Below are 18,771 nucleotides of genomic sequence, written 5' to 3'. Positions count from 1 at the left end.
TTTAGTTTCTCGTGGCACAAAAATTTTGCAGTTAAGCTCCGCCCTCTTGGCTCACGACGAATAAAAAAATCATCACAAAAGCGATAGGGTGGGTGGGCGGGGCTTATATTTTGCCTCGTTTTCTTAAAGTGTATAGTCATCTTTTTGCAACAAAAAGCTTAAAACATGGTTAAAATTGTACATTTTTGCAAAGAAACATGAATTTTGCAATTATGGGACGGTGCCTAGTTGCAATATTGATATTTCCTTATACAAATTTTCCATTTTAAACATGTTTTAAGTATCATGTTGTAAAAAGAAGTCTACACATTTAAAAACAAAAAGGCAAAATGGCAGCCCGCCCACCCACCCTATCTCAATTGTGATGATTTTTTTTATTCGCCGTGAACCAAGAGGACGGAGCTTAACTGCAAAATACTTATTCCTTTAAAGAAATTAAAAACATGTTTTTGAGTATCGGGTTTTCGAAGAATACTATGTATATTAAGAAGAAAAGGCAAAATATAAACCCCGCCCACCCACCCCATCTCAATTGTGATGATTTTTTTATACTTAGAAACTTAAAACACGTTCAAAATGGCAAAGTTTCGTAAGGAAATATGGATTTTGCAATTAGGCTCCGCCCCTAGGTTTGCCAACGAATGAAAACTTCATAGTAATGAAGTTAAATAGTAATTTAGATCAGGCCAGGTATGGGTGGGGCTTAATCTTTGACTTTAATTTATTCCTTATATACATATGTTTTCTTTGGATAACACGATACTCAAAAACATGTTTTTAATTTCTCATAGAGAAATAAGGATTTTGCAGTTAAGCTCCGCCTCTTGGCTTAAGATGAACACAAAAATCATCAGAATTGAGATAGGGTGGGTGGGCGGGGCTTATATTTTGCCTTTTTTTCTTAATATACGTAGCCATCTTTTCACAACAAGAAACTTTAAACATGGTTAAAATGGGGCAAGATGCAAAATGTAAGTTTTGTAAGGAAATATGGATTTTGCAATTAAGCCCCGCCCCTAGGTCTACCAACGAATGAAAACTTCATTACTATTGAGATCAGGGCAGGTATGGGTGGGGCTTAATCTTTGGCTTTAATTTATTCCTAATATACATATGTTTTCTTTTGAATAACAGAAGAAAAATTCAGAAATTTAAAAGAAAAAAATCGATAAATTGAGAAATTGGTCAATTGAAAAATCAAAATAACCGAAATCTCGATAAATTAAGAATTTGAAAAATCAAAAACTCTGAAAAATCAAAAACCAAGAAGCAGAAAAATTCGAAACTCAAATAGAAATATCGATGAATTGAAAAATCGAGATACTGAAGAATTGAAAATCCGATAAATTGAAAAATCGCTATTTCGATTTCCCAATTTTTCATTTCTGTTTTGAAATTTCTTAATTTCTTGATTGAGTTTTTCGATTTTTCAATTGTCCGATATTTCTGCTTTTTTAAATTTTTTGAAGTTTTAAATTTTTGATTTTTTGACTTTTCTATTTTACAATTCTTTGATGTTTTTAGAATTCTTCATTTTACAAGTTTTTGATTTCTCAACTTTTCAACATTTCAATTTTAAGATTTTTCGACTCTTCAACTTGAAAACAGAGACATCGAAATGTCGAGAAGTTGAAAAATCGAAAATTGAGAAACGGAAACACAAAATAACACGATACTCAAAAACATAGTTTTAATTTATCGTGGAAAAATAAGAATTTTGCAGTTAAGCTCCGCCCTCTTGACTCACGACGAATAAAAAAATCATCACAAACGCGATAGGGTGGGTGGGCGGGGCCTATATTTTGCCTCGTTTTCTTAACATGTGTAGACTTATTTTAATAACAAAAAACGTAAAACATGTCTAAAATGGTAAATTTTTGTAGTAATCAACTTAAATCCTCCACTTTTCTTCTACAACCTTTTTAAATACGGCAAAAGTTGAGTACCAATGACAATTCCTCAATTATTGATTATTTCTAGTCGAGCCTCAAACCTTTACCGACCGTAAACAAACCCGTCTCGCTCCTAACCTCACTTTCGTGCTCTTTCTAAGACCTTCGACTCTCGCTCCGTGTTGTCTCGCCATGGCGTCCCCCATGTTCTCTTCTAGCTCCAAGAAGCACAAAAAGCACAAATCGGACAAGAAGGACCGCCTCGGCAGCCCCGCAGACAAGCCCCCGGGACTCAAGCTCATCCTCAAGGTGGGGAGTCAGGCCACCCCCGAGCACACCACCGACTTCGGGTACAACCTGAACTCGTCGTACAGCGTGCAGGGGGGCGAGGAGGCGGCCGTGGACCAGACCGACCCCTACATGTCCATCTCGCGCAGCCACCACAAGAAGAGCAAGAAGAAGAAAAAGAAGAAGGACAAGAGCAAGGACCGCGACCGCAAGCACCGCCACCACCACAAGGAGAAGAAGCGGAAGCGCGAGGGGTTGGAGTTCGAGGGTTTGTATTTCGTGTCGTTGTGGGTGTCTTTTTAGTTTGCGCTTTTAGATGAGAACCAAAGTTTTCCAGTAGGTAGCCCCAGCCAGCACAGGGAGCCGCGGAGCTGCGTGCTGCGGCAGCGGCAGGAGCGGACGGCGCTTCAGAAGATGCTGGATCAGCTGTTGGGGCTGCTGGAGAAGAAGGATCCGCAGCAGTTTTTCGCCTGGCCGGTGACGGACAGCATCGCGCCGGGGTACTCGTCGATTATTACGCAGCCGATGGATTTTAGCACGATGAGGCAGAAGATTGAGGATAATCAGTACGAGAGTTTGCAGGTGAATTAGGTTCAGATGGGGGGTTGAGCTTAATCAGGGGGTGGTTTCTTGTAAAGAAATAAGAATTTTGCAATTAAGCTCCGCCCCATTGACTAACGACGAATAAAAAAAATTAATCACAATTTGAAACGGGTGGGTGGGTGGGGCTTATCTCTATACCAGGTGTTCGGTTTTTCTGTTCACGCCTGAAAAATTTCTGCATAGGCAACCCATTTTACGTTTGATTAACAGCTTTAATTAATTTTTATTTTTAAACTTTTTTAAAGTTTTTTTTAATAACACACTTATTATTTTCTTTCATCTCAATGTTAAGTTGTTGCCATCTCGGTAAACTCTCACTGAAATAGACGTATATAGCATTTATTAAATCATAAAATGCGGAAATTCCTGGTACATTCTTAACAGAATCATTAAGGACTAAATTGAGGTTATGTGTAGCGCAATGAACAAATGCGGCGTAATGATGTTCTTTCAAGTTCTTCATTTTTTTAATACCATTTTCCCGATTTTTTAATTTTCAATATTTAGATTTTACAATAATTTTCGTGTTTTCGACCGCAATTTTTCGATCTTTAAGTTTCTCAATTTTTAATCTTTCGATTTTTGAATTTTCCGTTTCTTCAATTTCTCAAGTTTTAGATTTCTCGAAGCTTTCATTTTATACTTTTGCGTTTTTTCATTTTGAGTTTTCAATTTTACAATTTTTCTATTTTATAACTTTTCCATTTTGTTTATTCGGAAAGTAGAAAATTCGAAAAATTGCAAAATCGGAAAATTAAAAAATTGGAAAAAATTGAAAAAACAAAAAATTGCAAAATCGATAAAACGGAAAATCGAATGGAATTTGTTTTTACGATTTTTTGACTTCGATTTTTTAAATTTTTTAATCTGTATTTCAATTTTTCGATTTTTGGAATTTTCTGTTTATCGATTTTTTTGAGTTTTTCGATTTTTCCGTTTATCTTTTTTTTAAGTAAATATTTCAATTTTGAATTTTCCGATTTCGGCCTATTTCGATTTCTCGATCTTTTGAAGTCTCAAGTTTTCGATTTCGATTTCTTGGTTTTTCGATTTTCAAAATTTTCGATTTTTTCAAGTATATATTTTAAATTTTTCATTTTTCCCTTTTATAATCTTTATGTTTCGATTTCCCGATTTTAATTTTTTAATTTGTTTCAATTTTTCCATTTTTGGAATTTTCGATTTCTCATATCTCAATTTTCCAATTTTAAAAATTTTTCGTTTTCTCGATTTTTAAGTCTTCGCTATCTCAATTTTAAACATCGCAATTTTGGGAATTTTTTAATTTCTATATTTTGTAATTTTCAGTTTCTTGATTTTATATCACAATTTTTCATTTTTCCATTACCTTTATTTTTTAAATGTTTCTTTGGATTTTATAATTTTTTGTTTATTCAATTTTTACATTTTCAATCTTTGATTTTTTAAGTTCTTGATTTCCAATTTTTTTATTTTTCGAAGCTTTCATTTTGTACTTTTTCAGTTTTACAATTTTTCTATTTTATAATTTTTCCATTTTGTTTATTCGAAAAGTTAAAAACTCGAAAAAGTGAAAAATTGAAACAATGAAAAACTAAAAACCGAGAAACTTAAAAATCTAAAAAAAATAATGGATCGAAGAATGGGAAAGAAGAAAAACCATTCGAATTGAAAAATTGGAAAATCCAAAAATTGTAAAATCAAAAACTGTGACATTCAAACACCGAAAAATTGAAAAACTCTAAAAACGAAAAACTGAAAAAGTGAACAACTTTAAAAATTATAATTATTAGGAGTGTTACATAATTAAAATGAAAACTAGAAAAACTGCAAATGAAAAATTAAAGAAACGGAAAATTGAAAGCCGAAAATTGATAAAATAAAGAAAATTAAAAACCCACACGAAAAATTGCAAATCGAAAAATTGACGAAATTAAAAACTGAAAACTCGTGAAATTTGCAAACTCTAAAATTTGAAACATCTAAAATTTGGAAAATCAAAAACTGAAAAATCGCGAAATCGAAAATTTTCAAAACTTAAAAGTCGAAAGATTGAAAAATCGAAATTTGGAAAATCGAAAAACCGAGGAATTCAAACTGAAAAAAGATCGAGAATTCAAGATGTCGAAAAATCTAAATATCTAAAATTTAAAAAATAGAAAAATTACAATAACGAAAAATTTAACATTAAAAAAAAAACACAAAATTAAAAAGTCGAAAAATCGAGAAATGGAAAAATGAATATTTAGAAAAACCAAAGATTGAAAAGCATAAAAAAAATTAAAATCGGGAAATCGGAACGTTAAAAATAATAAAATCGAAAAATTGAAAAATTTTAAATTTAAAAATTCGAAAACTTGAAAAACCGAAAAACTGGAGAAATGAAAAACTAAAAAATCGACAAATTGAAAAATCTCAAAACTGAAAAGTCCAAAAATTGAAAAATGAAAATATCAAAAAACTGAAAAATATAAGACATTCTTAAAATTGAAATGTTGAAAAATTGAGAAATCGAAAACTTGAAAAATCCAGAAATCGAAAAAAAGAACGAAAAGTAAAAATATTTTAAAATCAAAAAAACGAATAATCGAGATGTAAGAAATCGAAAATTCCAAAATCGAAAAATTGGAATACACGTTAAAAAGGTTAAAATCTGGAGATCGAAGCATAACAAAACAAAAATCTAAAAACTTGAAGCAATAAAAAATTGAAAAATGGAAAAGCAGAGAAATCGAAATTAAAAAATTGAGACATCAAAAGATCCGAGAAATGGAGAAATCGAAATAGCCCGAAATCGAAAAACCGGAAAATTTAAACCTGAAATACATATTTAAACTTAAAAAAAAAACGATAAATCAAAATATTCAAAATTCAAAAAATCAGAAATTTTAAAAATCGAAAAATGAGAAAAAAAAATAAAAAATATTCTACGGCGTATTTTTACATTACAGAAAATATGTTCGAGACCCTCATGGTTACTTCTTCGAAAGAAAGATTGGGCCTGTCTTTTCCAAACTGCAAAAAACATCTTTTTATTGCAATTTTTTATTGCGGTAAGACTATTTTAGGCATTTTCTTTTTAAATAATGTCGCAATGATCTGTGAATCTGTCACAATGACAAGTTATCTATGCTGACAAAATTAAAACATTTGTTTGCTTGATTAAAAAATTGCGTCTAATAATTCTTGTCTAATAAATGAAGTAGAAAAGTGGCAATCCAGCTCGAAGCAAATGTCAATCAGACTACTGACAGACAAAAAACTAAATCATCAAATCAGTTTATCCAACTTAAAGAAAAAATATCAAAGCCTGCTTTACTATATAAAGATCGTGAATGGATAATAATCTGATCCATTAACAAATTGAGTACATATGTATTAATTTTTTCAATTTTGTCATTATATGGCATTGGCATCTTTGTAATTTTTTGTCTGTGATTACTATGATTGCTTATTAAAAAAAAATAAATTGGAGGAAGTCGTCTCTGGGGTGTATAATACGTTGCCTATGCAAAAATTGTCAGGCGTCACCCTATATAAATATTATTTCAATTTTCTAAAATAAGATACTCCTTTGCATGTAATTTATCAATCCGTGTTCAATTTTTACCCTAGACATCCAGATTTTTGAAAAAAAATCAAAATTTGAAACCTTCTCGGGGGCCCCAATCATCTTTTTTTGTAAGAATGTGAAACCTTCTCAGGGGCTCCAATCTTTTTTTTTTTTTACTTTTAAGAATTTGAAACCTTCTCGGAGACTCCAATCGTTTTTTTTTTTACAATGTAAAACCTTCTCAGGAGTCCCAGTCGTTTTCTAAGTTTTCAAGAATGTGACACCTTCTCAGGAGTTCCAATCGTTTTCTTTTAACAATGTGAAACCTTCTCGGGGACTCCAATCGGTTTTTTTTAACAATGTAAAACCTTCTCAGGAGTCCCAGTCGTTTTCTAAGTTTTTAACAATGTGGTCTGGTTTTTGAAGTAGTTCGAATGAATCTCAGAGATCCCTTGTGTGCCCTTTGAAGTAGGTTGAAAAAAATCGAGGACCTTTTTTCTGTCTGGTTTTTGAAGTAGTTTGAAAGAATCTTGGGAACCTCTTCTATCTGGTTTTTGAAGTAGCTTGAAGAAATCTCGAAATTCCTTGTGTCTACTTTTTAAAGTAGTGTGAAAAAAATCTCGGGGACATCTTGTGTCTGGTTTTTAAAGTAATGTGAAAGAATCACGGGGATCTCCTTTATTTTGTTTTTGAAGTAATTTGAAAGGATCTTGTGGAACTTGTGTCTCTGATTTTTGAAGAAATTTGGAAAAAAATCTCTGACAGAAACCTTCTCGGGGGCTCCATTTGTTTTTTTTTAACAATGTAAAACCTTCTCAGGAGTCCCAGTCGTTTTCTAAGTTTTTAACAATGTGAAACCTTCTCAGGAGTTCCAATCGTTTTTTTTTTAACAATGTAAAACCTTCTCAGGAGTCCCAGTCGTTTTCTAAGTTTTCAAGAATGTGAAACCTTCTCAGGAGTTCCAATCGTTTTCTTTTAACAATGTGAAACCTTCTTGGGGACTCCAATCGGCTTTTTTAACAATGTAAAACCTTCTCGGGGACTCCAATCGGTTATTTTTAACAATGTAAAACCTTCTCGGGAGTCCCAATCGTTTTCTAAGTTTTTAACAATGTGAAACCTTCTCAGGAGTCCCAATCGTTTTCTTTTAACAATGTGAAACCTTCTCGGGGGCTTCGATCGTTTTTTTTTTAACAATGTGAAACCTTCTCGGGGGCTTCGATCGTTTTTTGTTTTTAACAATATGAAACCTTCTCAGGGGTCCCAATCGTTTTCTTTTTACAATGTGAAACCTTCTCGGAGACTCCAATCGGTTTTTTTTTAACAATGTAAAACCTTCTCGGGGGCTCCAATCGTTTTTTTAACAATGTAAAACCTTCTCAGGAGTCCCAATCTTTCTCTAAGTTTTTAACAATGTGAAACCTTCTCAGGAGTCTCAATCGTTTTGTTTTAACAATGTGAAACCTTCTCGGGGACTCCACTCGGTTTTTTTTAACAATGTAAAACCTTCTCGAGGGCTCCCATCGTTTTTTTTTAACAATGTAAAACCTTCTCAGGAGTCCCAATCGTTTTCTAAGTTTTTAACAATGTGAAACCTTCTCAGGAGTCCCAATCGTTTTTTTTTAACAATGTGAAACCTTCTCGGAGGCTTCGATCGTTTTTTTTTAACAATGTAAAACCTTCTCAGGAGTCCCAATCTTTCTCTAAGTTTTTAACAATGTGAAACCTTCTCAGGAGTCTCAATCGTTTTCTTTTAACAATGTGAAACCTTCTCGGGGACTCCACTCGGTTTTTTTTAACAATGTAAAACCTTCTCGAGGGCTCCCATCGTTTTTTTTAACAATGTAAAACCTTCTCAGGAGTCCCAATCGTTTTCTTTTAACAATGTGAAACCTTCTCGGGGGCTTCGATCGTTTTCTTTTAACAATGTGAAACCTTCTCGGAGACTCCAATCGGTTTTTTTTTTAACAATGTAAAACCTTCTCGGGGGCTCCAATCGTTTTTTTTAACAATGTAAAACCTTCTCAGGAGTCCCAATCTTTCTCTAAGTTTTTAACAATGTGAAACCTTCTCAGGAGTCCCAATCGTTTTCTTTTAACAATGTGAAACCTTCTCGGGGACTCCACTCGGTTTTTTTTAACAATGTAAAACCTTCTCGAGGGCTCCAATCGTTTTTTTTTTTAACAATGTAAAACCTTCTCAGGAGTCCCAATCGTTTTCTAAGTTTTTAACAATATGAAACCTTCTCAGGAGTCCCAATCGTTTTCTTTTAACAATGTGAAACCTTCTCGGGGACTCCAATCGGTTATTTTTAACAAAGTAAAACCTTCTCAGGAGTCCCAATCGTTTTCTAAGTTTTTAACAATGTGAAACCTTCTCGGGGGCTTCGATCGTTTTTTGTTTTTAACAATATGAAACCTTCTCAGGGGTCCCAATCGTTTTCTTTTTACAATGTGAAACCTTCTCGGAGACTCCAATCGGTTTTTTTTTAACAATGTAAAACCTTCTCGGGGGCTCCAATCGTTTTTTTAACAATGTAAAACCTTCTCAGGAGTCCCAATCTTTCTCTAAGTTTTTAACAATGTGAAACCTTCTCAGGAGTCTCAATCGTTTTCTTTTAACAATGTGAAACCTTCTCGGGGACTCCACTCGGTTTTTTTAACAATGTAAAACCTTCTCGGGGACTCCAATCGGTTATTTTTAACAATGTAAAACCTTCTCAGGAGTCCCAATCGTTTTCTTTTAACAATGTGAAACCTTCTCGGGGGCTTCGATCGTTTTCTTTTAACAATGTGAAACCTTCTCGGAGACTCCAATCGGTTTTTTTTTTAACAATGTAAAACCTTCTCGGGGGCTCCAATCGTTTTTTTTAACAATGTAAAACCTTCTCAGGAGTCCCAATCTTTCTCTAAGTTTTTAACAATGTGAAACCTTCTCAGGAGTCCCAATCGTTTTCTTTTAACAATGTGAAACCTTCTCGGGGACTCCACTCGGTTTTTTTTAACAATGTAAAACCTTCTCGAGGGCTCCAATCGTTTTTTTTTTAACAATGTAAAACCTTCTCAGGAGTCCCAATCGTTTTCTAAGTTTTTAACAATATGAAACCTTCTCAGGAGTCCCAATCGTTTTCTTTTAACAATGTGAAACCTTCTCGGGGACTCCAATCGGTTATTTTTAACAAAGTAAAACCTTCTCAGGAGTCCCAATCGTTTTCTAAGTTTTTAACAATATAAAACCTTCTCGGGGGCTCCAATCGGTTTTTTTTAACAATGTAAAACCATCTCGGGGACTCTAATCGGTTATTTTTAACAATGTAAAACCTTCTCAGGAGTCCCAATCGTTTTCTAAGTTTTTAACAATGTGAAACCTTCTCAGGAGTCTCAATCGTTTTCTTTTAACAATATAAAACCTTCTCAGGAGTCTCAATCGTTTTCTTTTAACAATATAAAACCTTCTCGGGGGCTCCAGTGGGTTCTTTTTTTAACAATGTAAAACCTTCTCAGGAGTCCCAATCGTTTTCTAAGTTTTTAACAATGTGAAACCTTCTCGGGGGCTCCAATCGTTTTTTTTTAACAATGTGAAACCTTCTCGGGGGCTCCAATCGTTTTTTTAACAATGTAAAACCTTCTCAGGAGTCCCAATCGTTTTCTAAGTTTTTAAGAATGTGAAACCTTTTCCGGGGCACCAATCGTTTTTTTTTTAACAATGTGAAATCTTCTCAGAAGTCCCAACTGTATTTTTTTTAAGAGGTGAAACCTTCTCTTGGGACTCCAATCGTTTTTTTTTAAACAATGTGAAACCTTCTCGGGGTCTCCAATCGTTTTTTTTAACAATGTAAAACCTTCTCAGAAGTCCCAACTGTATTTTTTTAACAGGTGAAACCTTCTCGGGGACTCCAATCGTTTTTTTTAAACAATGTGAAACCTTCTCGGGGGCTCCAATTATCTTCGTCGTCATCACAAAAAAGAAAAATTTGGCAAAATCAAATTTTATCATTTTTCAAATAAGCCGCATTTCTTGTTTTTTATTTTTTTAATAATACAAATTCATTAATTTTCTCAGGATTTCGTCGCCGACTTCAAGCTGATGTGCACGAACGCCATGAAGTACAACCACGTGGACACGATTTACTACAAAGCAAGTAAGAAGCTTTTGCATGCCGGTAGTAAGTTGATGCAGCCAGAGAAATTGGGATGGGTTTTGAATCTTCTTCCTGAGTTAACCAGTGAAGATATGGGTTTTGAGATAACGCCAGAGTTGCGCCAGAATAAAGGGGGGCACGAGGACCACGATGACAGTGATCATCTAAATGAGGGCAAAAAGAGGATGCCTGCGTCTAAGTTTGAGCCCATACAGGACGACTTGACGCCTGAAGAAATACTCAGCAAGTCGCAAATTGCAGCTAGGGAGGCTAGGGTCAAACTAAGTAAGTTGGCTTGATGGTTCCAGGGCCGTGTTTTAGTTGCTTTTCATTTTCATACAACAACAACAAAAATTGGGGCTTTAGATTTTCAGTTTTATTTTCACTAATATGGGTTTTTAAGAATTAAAAAATCGGTCTAAAGAATTTATGCAGTACGTCCTTCACACTCAGAGCGGTTTCAGAAGGATTCATAAATGTTCTTATAAGACCGCATTATTTTAAAAAAGAACATTAAGAATGCGAGCGCGTTTAGCTGTTATTAAAAAATACTGGTCAGTGTCCTTGAGAAGCGAAATTATTAATAAGATATTTTTTGTTGCCTAAAAATAGTGAATCCTAAGTGTTTGTGATTATCTTAATCACTTCTATGACACTAAATTGCAAAAAAAAGAACGGTTAGAATGCGAGCGCAGCGAGCACGTTGTCCCTGGGAAGCTAAATTATTATTAATAATTTTTTGGTGTCTAAATAACTGAATCTTGAAAATGTTTGCAAATACTAAAATTGCAGAGGCTCCAGCAACCTGAAGATGCTCGCTGCGCTCGCATTCAAGGGGTTTGTTTCTTAATCACTTCTATGACACTAAATTGCCAAAAAAAGAACGGTCAGAATGCGAGCGCAGCGAGCACGTTCAGGTGTAATTCAAAAAATTATTTATTGGTGTCCCTGAGAAGCTAAATTGTTAACAAACAAAATTATTTATCGTCTGCAAAAAAATGTATCTTAAAAATAATTGTAATTACTAAAGTTGGGGAAACTCTGGCCAACTTGAACCTGCTCGCTGCGCCCGCTCGTATTTTAAGGATATGTTTTTTTATTCTTGAGAACATTATTAGAACGGTTAGAATGCGAGCGCAGCGAGCACGTTCAGGTTTTATCTAAAAAATTGGTTTAAATTTATTAAAACTTTGCAGTTTCAAAGTTAAATGGTAGATGTCGTTATACAATTTTTTTCTTTTTTTTTTTTTCACTAAAAGCTTGGCTGTTTTGGGTAAAAACTCAACACGGATTCATAAACCACTAGTACAAGAGTTATTTAAGACAATTTGAATAGTCTTTACTATCATAAATTTTGAAAATGACGTCATACTATTGTTTCCAAGGTCGATGGGACTTGATGAACCAGCGCGGGAAAAATTTAGGTTAAATCGGGGTTCGGTTTTTTTTGTTTTGTTTTTGAAATAGTTTGAAAGAATCTCGGGGATCGCTTGCGTCCAATTTTTAAGAAGTTAAAAAAAAAGATCTCGGGGATCTTATGTGTCTAATTTTTGAAGTAGTTTGAAAAAAATTTCGAGGATTGTCCAGTTTTTGAAGTAGTTTGAAAGAGTCTCAGGATTTCTGGTGTCTGATTTTTGAAGTACATAGTTTGAAAAAAAAATCTCTCTTTTCTGTCTGATTTTTGAAATACATAGTTTGAAAACATCTCATGGACCTCTTGTGTCTGGTTTTTGAAGTAGTTCAAAAAAAGTTTCGAGGACTTCTTTTCTATAAGGTTTTTGAAGTATGTAGTTTGAAAGAATCTCGGGGACCTCTTCTATTTGGTTTTGAAGTAATTTGAAAGAATCTCCAGGATCCCTTGTGTCTGGTTTTTGAAGTAGTTTGAATGAATCTCGAGGATCCCTGGTTTCTGCTTTTTAAAGTAGTTTGAAAAAAATCTCGGGGATCTCTTGTGTTTGGTTTCTAATGTAGGTTGAGAGATTCACATGGATCCCCTTTGTTTTGTTTCTGAAGTATTTTGAAAGAATCTTACGAACCCCTTGTGGCTAATTTTTGAAGAAGTTTGAAAAAAATCTCGAAGACTTTTGTGTCTGGTTTTTGAAGTAAATTGAAAGAATCTCGGGGGCCTCTTGTGTCTGGTTTTTGAAGTAGTTTGAATGAATCTCGGGATTCCTGAGGTCTGCTCTTTGAAGTAGTTTACAAAAAAATTCTCAGAGGCCTCTTGTGTCTGGTTTTTGAAGTAGTTTGAAAGAATCTGGGGATCCCTGGTTGTCTGATTTTTGAAGTACATAGTTTGAAAAAATCTCGGGAACCTCTGTTGTCTGGTTTTTGAAGTAGTTTAAAAAAATTTCGGGCATTCCTTCTGTCTGGTTTTTTAAGTAATTTGCAAGAATGTCGAGGATCTCTTGTGTCTGGTTTTTAAAGTAGCTTTGAGGAATCTGTGGGTCCCTTGTGTCTAGTGTTTGAAGTAGTTTGAAAGAATTTTGGGGATCTCTTATATCTAATTTTTGAAATAATTTGAAAAAAATCTTTTGTGTCTGGTTTTTGAAGTAGTTTGAAAGAATCATGTGACCCTTGTGTCTGGTTTTTGAAGTAGTTAAAAAAATCTCGGGGACCTCTTCTGTCTGGGTTTTGAAGTAGTTTGAAAGAATCTCGGGGACCTTTTCTATCTGGTTTTTGAAGTAATTTGAAAGAATCTCGAGGTTCCCTTGTATCTAGTTTTTGAAGTAGCTTGAAAGAATCTCGGGGATTCCTTTTGTTTTGCTTTTGAAGTCGTTTGAAAGAATTTTGAGGATCTCTGGTATCTTAATTTTTGAAATAATTTGAAAAAAATCTCGTCTTTCTGTCTTGTTTTTTGAAGTAGATTGAAAGAATCTTAGGATTCCCCGTTGTCTGGTTTTTGAAGTAGTTTGAATGACTCTTAGAGATCCCTTGTGTGCTCTTTGAAGTAGTTTGAAAAAAATCTCGGGAACATCTTGAATCTGGTTTTTAAAGTAGTTTGAAAGAATCACGGGGATCTTCTTTGTTTTGTTTTTGACATAGTTTGAAAGAATCTTGGGGACCTCTTGTGTCTGATTTTTGAAGTAGTTTGAAAAAAATCTGCGGACCTCTGTTCTGCCTGGTTTTTGAAATAATTTTCAAGAATCTTGGGGACTTCTTGTGTCTGATTTTTGAAGAAGTTTGAAAGAATTTTGGGGACCTCTTGTGTCTTATTTTTGAATAAGTTTGAAAAAAACTAAGGGACCTCTTTTCTGTCAAGTTTTTGAAGTAGTTTCCAAAAATCTTGAAACCCTTTGTGTCTGGTTTTTGAAGTATTTTGAAAGAATCGCGGTGGCCTCTTGTGTCTGATTTTTGAAGTAGTTTGAAAAAAATCTCGAGGACCTCTTTTCTGTCTGGTTTTTGAAGTAGTTTGAAAGAATCTTGGGGACTTCTTGTGTCTGATTTTTGAAGAAGTTTGAAAGAATTTTGGGGACCTCTTTTCTGTTAAGTTTTTGAAGTAGTTTCCAAAAATCTTGAAACCCTTTGTGTCTTCTGGTAGTTTGAAATAATCTTGGGGACTTCTTGTGTCTGATTTTTGAAGAAGTTTGAAAGAATTTTGGGGACCTCTTGTATCTGATTTTTGAATAAGTTTGAAAAAAACGAAGGAACCTTTTTTCTGTCAAGTTTTTGAAGTAGTTTCCAAAAATCTTGAAACCCTTTGTGTCTGGTTTTTGAAGTATTTTGAAAGAATCGCGGTGGCCTCTTGTGTCTGATTTTTGAAGTAGTTTGAAAAAAATCTCGGGGACCTTTTGTGTCTGGTTTTTGAAGTAAATTGAAAGAATCTCGGGGGCCTCTTGTGTCTGGTATTTGAAGTAGTTTGAAAGAATCTCGGGATCCCCGAGGTCTGCTCTTTGAAGTAGTTTACAAAAAAATCTCAGAGGCCTCTTGTGTCTGGTTTTTGGAGTAGTTTGAAAGAATCTCGGGGACCGCTTCTGTCTGGTTTTTGAAGTAATTTAAAAGAATCTCGAGGATCCCTTGTATCTGGTTTTTGAAGTAGCCTGAACGAATCTCGGGGATTCCTTTTGTTTTGCTTTTGAAGTCGTTTGAAAGAATTTTGAGGATCTCTTGTATCTTAATTTTTGAAATAATTTGAAAAAAATCTCGTCTTTCTGTCTTGTTTTTTGAAATAGATTGAAAGAATCTTAGGATTCCCCGTTGTCTGGTTTTCGAAGTAGTTTGAATGAATCTTAGAGATCCCTTGTGTGCTCTTTGAAGTAGTTTGAAAAAAATCTCGGGAACATCTTGAATCTGGTTTTTAAAGTAGTTTGAAAGAATCACGGGGATCTTCTTTGTTTTGTTTTTGAAATAGTTTGAAAGAATCTTAGGGACCTCTTGTGTGTGGTTTTTGAAATAGATTGAAAAAATCTCGGAATTCCCTGTTGTCTGGTTTTTGAAGTGGTTTGAAAGAATCTCGAGAATCCCTTTTGTTTTGTTTTTGAAGTAGTTTGAAAGAATCTTGGGGATCTTTTCTCTGATTTTTGAAGAAGTTTGACAAAAATCTTGAGGACCTCTTTTCTGTCTGGTTTTTGAAGTAGTTTGAAAGAATCTTGGGGACTTCTTGTGTCTGATTTTTGAAGAAGTTTGAAAGAATTTTGGGGACCTCTTTTCTGTCAAGTTTTTGAAGTAGTTTCCAAAAATCTTGAAATCCTTTGTGTCTTCTGGTTTTTGAAGTATTTTCAAAGAATCTCGGGGACCTCTTTTGTCTGATTTTTGAAGTAGTTTGGAAAAAATCTGGGGGACCTCTGTTCTGTCTGGTTTTCGAAGTAGTTTGCAAGAATCTTGAGAAACCCTTGTCTCTGGTTTTTGAAGTACTTTAAAAAAATCTCTAGATTTCCTTTTGTTTTGTTTTTGAAGTAGTATGAAAGAACCTTGGGGATCTTTTGTCTTTGATTTTTGAAGAAGTTTGAAAAAAATTTCGGGACCTCTTTTCTACCTGGTTTTTGAAGTAGTTTGAAAAAATCTTGTCGACTTTTTGTGTCTGGTTTTTGAAGTATTTTGAAAAAATCTCGGAGACCTCTTTTCGGTCTGGTTTTTGAGGTGTTTCCAAAAATCTTGAAGACCCTTTGTGTCTGGTTTTTGAAGTATTTTGAAAGAATCTCGGGGACCTCTTTTACCTGATTTTAAAGTACATAGTTTGAAAAAAATCTCGGGAACCTCTGTTCTGCCTGGTTTTTGAAGTAGTTTGCAAGAATCTTGAGAAACCCTTGTGTCTGGTTTTTGAAGTACTTTAAAAGAATCTCGAGGATTCCTTTTGTTTTGTTTTTGAAGTAGTTCGAAAGAATCTTGAGGATCCCTTTTGCTTTATTTTTGAAGTAGTTTGAAAGTATTTTGTAGACTTTTTGTGTTTGGTTTTTGAAGTATTTTGAAAGAATCTCGGAGACCTCTTATGTCCGATTTTTGAAGTAGTTTGAAAAAAATCTCGGGAACCACTTGTCTGTCTGGTTTTTGAAATAGTTTGCAAGAATCTTGAGAAATCCTTGTGTCTGGTTTTTGAAGTACTTTAAGACAATCTCCTTATGTTTTTGAAGTAGTTTGAAAGAATCTTGGGATCTTTTGTCTTTGATTTTTGAAGAAGTTTGAAAAAAATTTCGAGATCTCTTTTCTGTCTGGTTTTTGAAGTACTCGTAGTTTGAAAGAATCTTGGGGATTTCTTGTGTCTGATTTTTGAAAAAGTTTAGAGGAATCTTGGGGACCTCTTGTGTCTGGTTTTTGAAGTAGTTTTAAAGAATCTCGGGGATCCCTTTCGTTTTATTTTTGAAGTAGTTTGAAAAAATCTGGGGGACTTCGTGTGTCTAGTTTTTGAACTAGTTTGAAGATATCTCGGCAACCTCTTGTGTCTAATTTTTGAAGTAGTTTGAAACGTCAAAAACTGACGGTTATTGAAAATGACATTTAACAACAAAATAATTTTAAGTTAGAAAACATTCCCTTCAATGAAATAAAACTTCTTGTGAACATAAGGAACGCCATCTTAGTGACTTTGAAAAACTTTAAAAGAGCAAGCGAAAAGTGTTTTATTTTGACAGTTACTTTTGAAAAAAAAATGATAATAATAGAAGTAATCAGAATCATAATGATCATTATAAGAATCACTTTTATGTCACTTACGTTTCCTGAAAACATCACTTACCTACTATTTATTCAAAAATTAAATTGGTACCAAATAAAACTCCTCTATGGTTTATTTTTACATTGACAAGTTGGTACTACAAAAAAACTTTAAATTTGAAATTTCATAACAAAAATAGTGGTTTTTTAATTTTTGAACAACTAATATCTCTTTGTTAAAACACTAAGAAACTCTTTACCATCACGTCAAATGTTAATTATCTGTCAACCCGACTACATCTAAGTCCATTTTTGCAGTAGCCCGCGGGGGCGGCCCCAGCATGGGCTTCCTCAAGCAGCGCAAAGACGGCACCACCAACATCAACATCCTCGTCGGCGGCGAGGGCGTCATCCCCGGAACCAAAAAGCGCCCCGTCCTCCTCGGCCAACTCTGCGGCAAACTCGCCGAAGGCACCGGCCAGATCCAAGGCTTCCGCGAGGACCGGCGCAACATCACCAAGCCCGTCAAGCCCCTCTACTACGGCGCCTTCGGCTCCTACGCCCCCAGCTACGACTCGGCCTTCTCCAACCTCAGCAAAGAAGAAAGCGACCTCGTCTACCAGACCTACGGCTCCGACACCGCCGTCCAGTACGCCGAGAGCGTGCTCGACTTCGTCAAGGACAGCGACTACGCCAGCCACCTGGTGGACAGCCTGCTCGACCTGCTCACCGGCGGCGACCACAGCAAGACCAAGCGCGCCCTCGACGAGAACAAGCGCCTGCGCGAGGAGGAGGAGGCGGTGAAGACCATGATGGAGGTGAAGCCGATCGACGCCGTCAAGGTGGACGTGGACGAGCTGCGCAGTCTGCAGGACCTGGGGATCGACATTAACTTCCTGGACAACATGGAGGAGGAGATCAAGATCTCGGAGGAGCGGCACGAGCTGCAGCAGCGGTTGGACAGCATGTGCCAGTTGCTGCAGAAGCTGCAGCAGTCGCAGCACTCGCGGCTGTCGCAGCCGCCCCCGGTGCACCTGAGTCAGGTGGTGCCGCCGTCGGAGGAGGAGATGCAGGTGGCGGAGAATATTAGCGAGAATCTGACGGAGATGGCGAAGAGGGTGCATCCGGGGGACGTGGCGCCGGTGGCGGGGATCAGGAAGGCGCTGGGGGTGGCGATGCCGGAGGTGGAGGTCAGTAACGAGGTGGCGGATTTGGAGAGCGAGTTGAGGCAGTTCTTGGAGAGCGAGCCGGCGCTGACGCAGAGTCCGTTGAGGGATGATAAAACGATCGAGGAGATTTTGATGGAGTAGGGGGTGAAATTTGAGGGTGGTTTGGGGCAGGTTTTCGCTTTTCTTGACTTTTATGGGTGTTATATTATTACGATTGAAAAGTTCGAAGAAATACCTACATGGAATTACCTTGATTTTTTATGGGTTTATGTGTTTATTTTAGATTTAAATAATTATTATTAAAACAAATTGTTAACAATAAATGTTTGGTTTTTGTATATATGTATTAATTAATCAAATTATTTATTGCTATCTAGAAACCATGGACTATAGCTATATGAACAAATTTAATTTTGCCGAAAAAGTAGCTGTGAATAAAAAAATTGGTGTGAAGTTATTTCAACAGAACTTCCCTCGCCCTTGAAGCACAGTCAATCGAATCCAGTTTCTTTGATTGACATTAAAATAGGATTTTACGGATTACTGAGTATGTTGGCAATCCTGCATTTTTAATTTAACTATAATTACCGGTTCTCAGCTGTCAAGATTGACAGATTGTTGACGTTTTTAATTTGATAAATATATCCAAAACATAACCTAAATTTATTGCATGTCACGACTGACACATTATCTGTCATAGAAGGACACCGTTATGCCAACATAAACACAAGAAAAGTTTACATTTTTGTTTAAAAAGTACTGCCAACACACTTAATCATTTCTGATCACGATCAAATCAAAAATTTGAAAAATTCCCAAAAGTGGAATGTTGAAATTGAAAAATCCAGAAATTTAAAAATTGAAAAGTCAAAAAATTTAAAAAATCATGACTGACAAAATAATAAAAAAATAAAAAAATTGAAAAATCGGGAAACTGAAAAATTCCAAAATTGAAATTGGACTAAAATATCGAGACATTGAAACATCAAAAAAGATCGAGAAGTTGAAAAATCGGGAAACTGAAAAGTCCAAATATCTCGAAAAATTGGAAAATCGAAA

The 18,771-nt window shown here is 35.2% G+C and overlaps 1 protein-coding gene across 4 annotated transcripts; it reads left to right on the top strand.

The window, feature by feature from the left end:
* The first annotated feature begins 1,994 nt into the window (after positions 1 to 1,994).
* On the top strand, positions 1,995 to 18,050 carry LOC135140557 (bromodomain-containing protein 7). Of its 4 annotated transcripts, none has more exons than XM_064071160.1 (4): positions 1,995 to 2,448; positions 2,521 to 2,762; positions 10,378 to 10,741; positions 16,862 to 18,050. In XM_064071160.1, exons 1-4 carry the CDS (start codon positions 2,085 to 2,087, stop codon positions 17,851 to 17,853), a joined length of 1,962 nt encoding a protein of 653 aa, XP_063927230.1. In that variant the 5' UTR covers positions 1,995 to 2,084; the 3' UTR covers positions 17,854 to 18,050. The 4 variants fall into 4 exon arrangements, with proteins under 4 accessions (XP_063927230.1, XP_063927229.1, XP_063927231.1 ...); XM_064071159.1 differs by having other exon boundaries at positions 2,518 to 2,762; XM_064071161.1 differs by having other exon boundaries at positions 2,497 to 2,762; positions 10,378 to 10,456.
* Positions 18,051 to 18,771: the final 721 nt, after the last annotated feature.

This window comes from Zophobas morio, unplaced genomic scaffold (genome assembly GCF_036711695.1).
Source record: "Zophobas morio isolate AGI-343-1 ecotype UQ-CSIRO unplaced genomic scaffold, CSIRO_AGI_Zmor_V1 ptg000040l, whole genome shotgun sequence".
In the NCBI taxonomy this organism is placed as follows: Eukaryota; Metazoa; Arthropoda; class Insecta; order Coleoptera; family Tenebrionidae; genus Zophobas; species Zophobas morio.
The sequence above is the reverse complement of the archived record's forward strand: the minus strand, read 5'-3'. Positions and strand labels throughout refer to the sequence as shown.

Excerpts from the sequence above, each read along its gene's own strand:
- LOC135140557 (XM_064071158.1), top strand. The coding sequence starts at position 2,085 with ATGGCGTCCCCCATGTTCTCTTCTAGCTCCAAGAAGCACAAAAAGCAC. Across the intron at positions 2,763-10,377 it reads ATCAGTACGAGAGTTTGCAG|GATTTCGTCGCCGACTTCAA; the intron begins GTGAATTAGGTT and ends TAATTTTCTCAG. Across the intron at positions 10,742-16,861 it reads GGAGGCTAGGGTCAAACTAA|TAGCCCGCGGGGGCGGCCCC; the intron begins GTAAGTTGGCTT and ends CCATTTTTGCAG.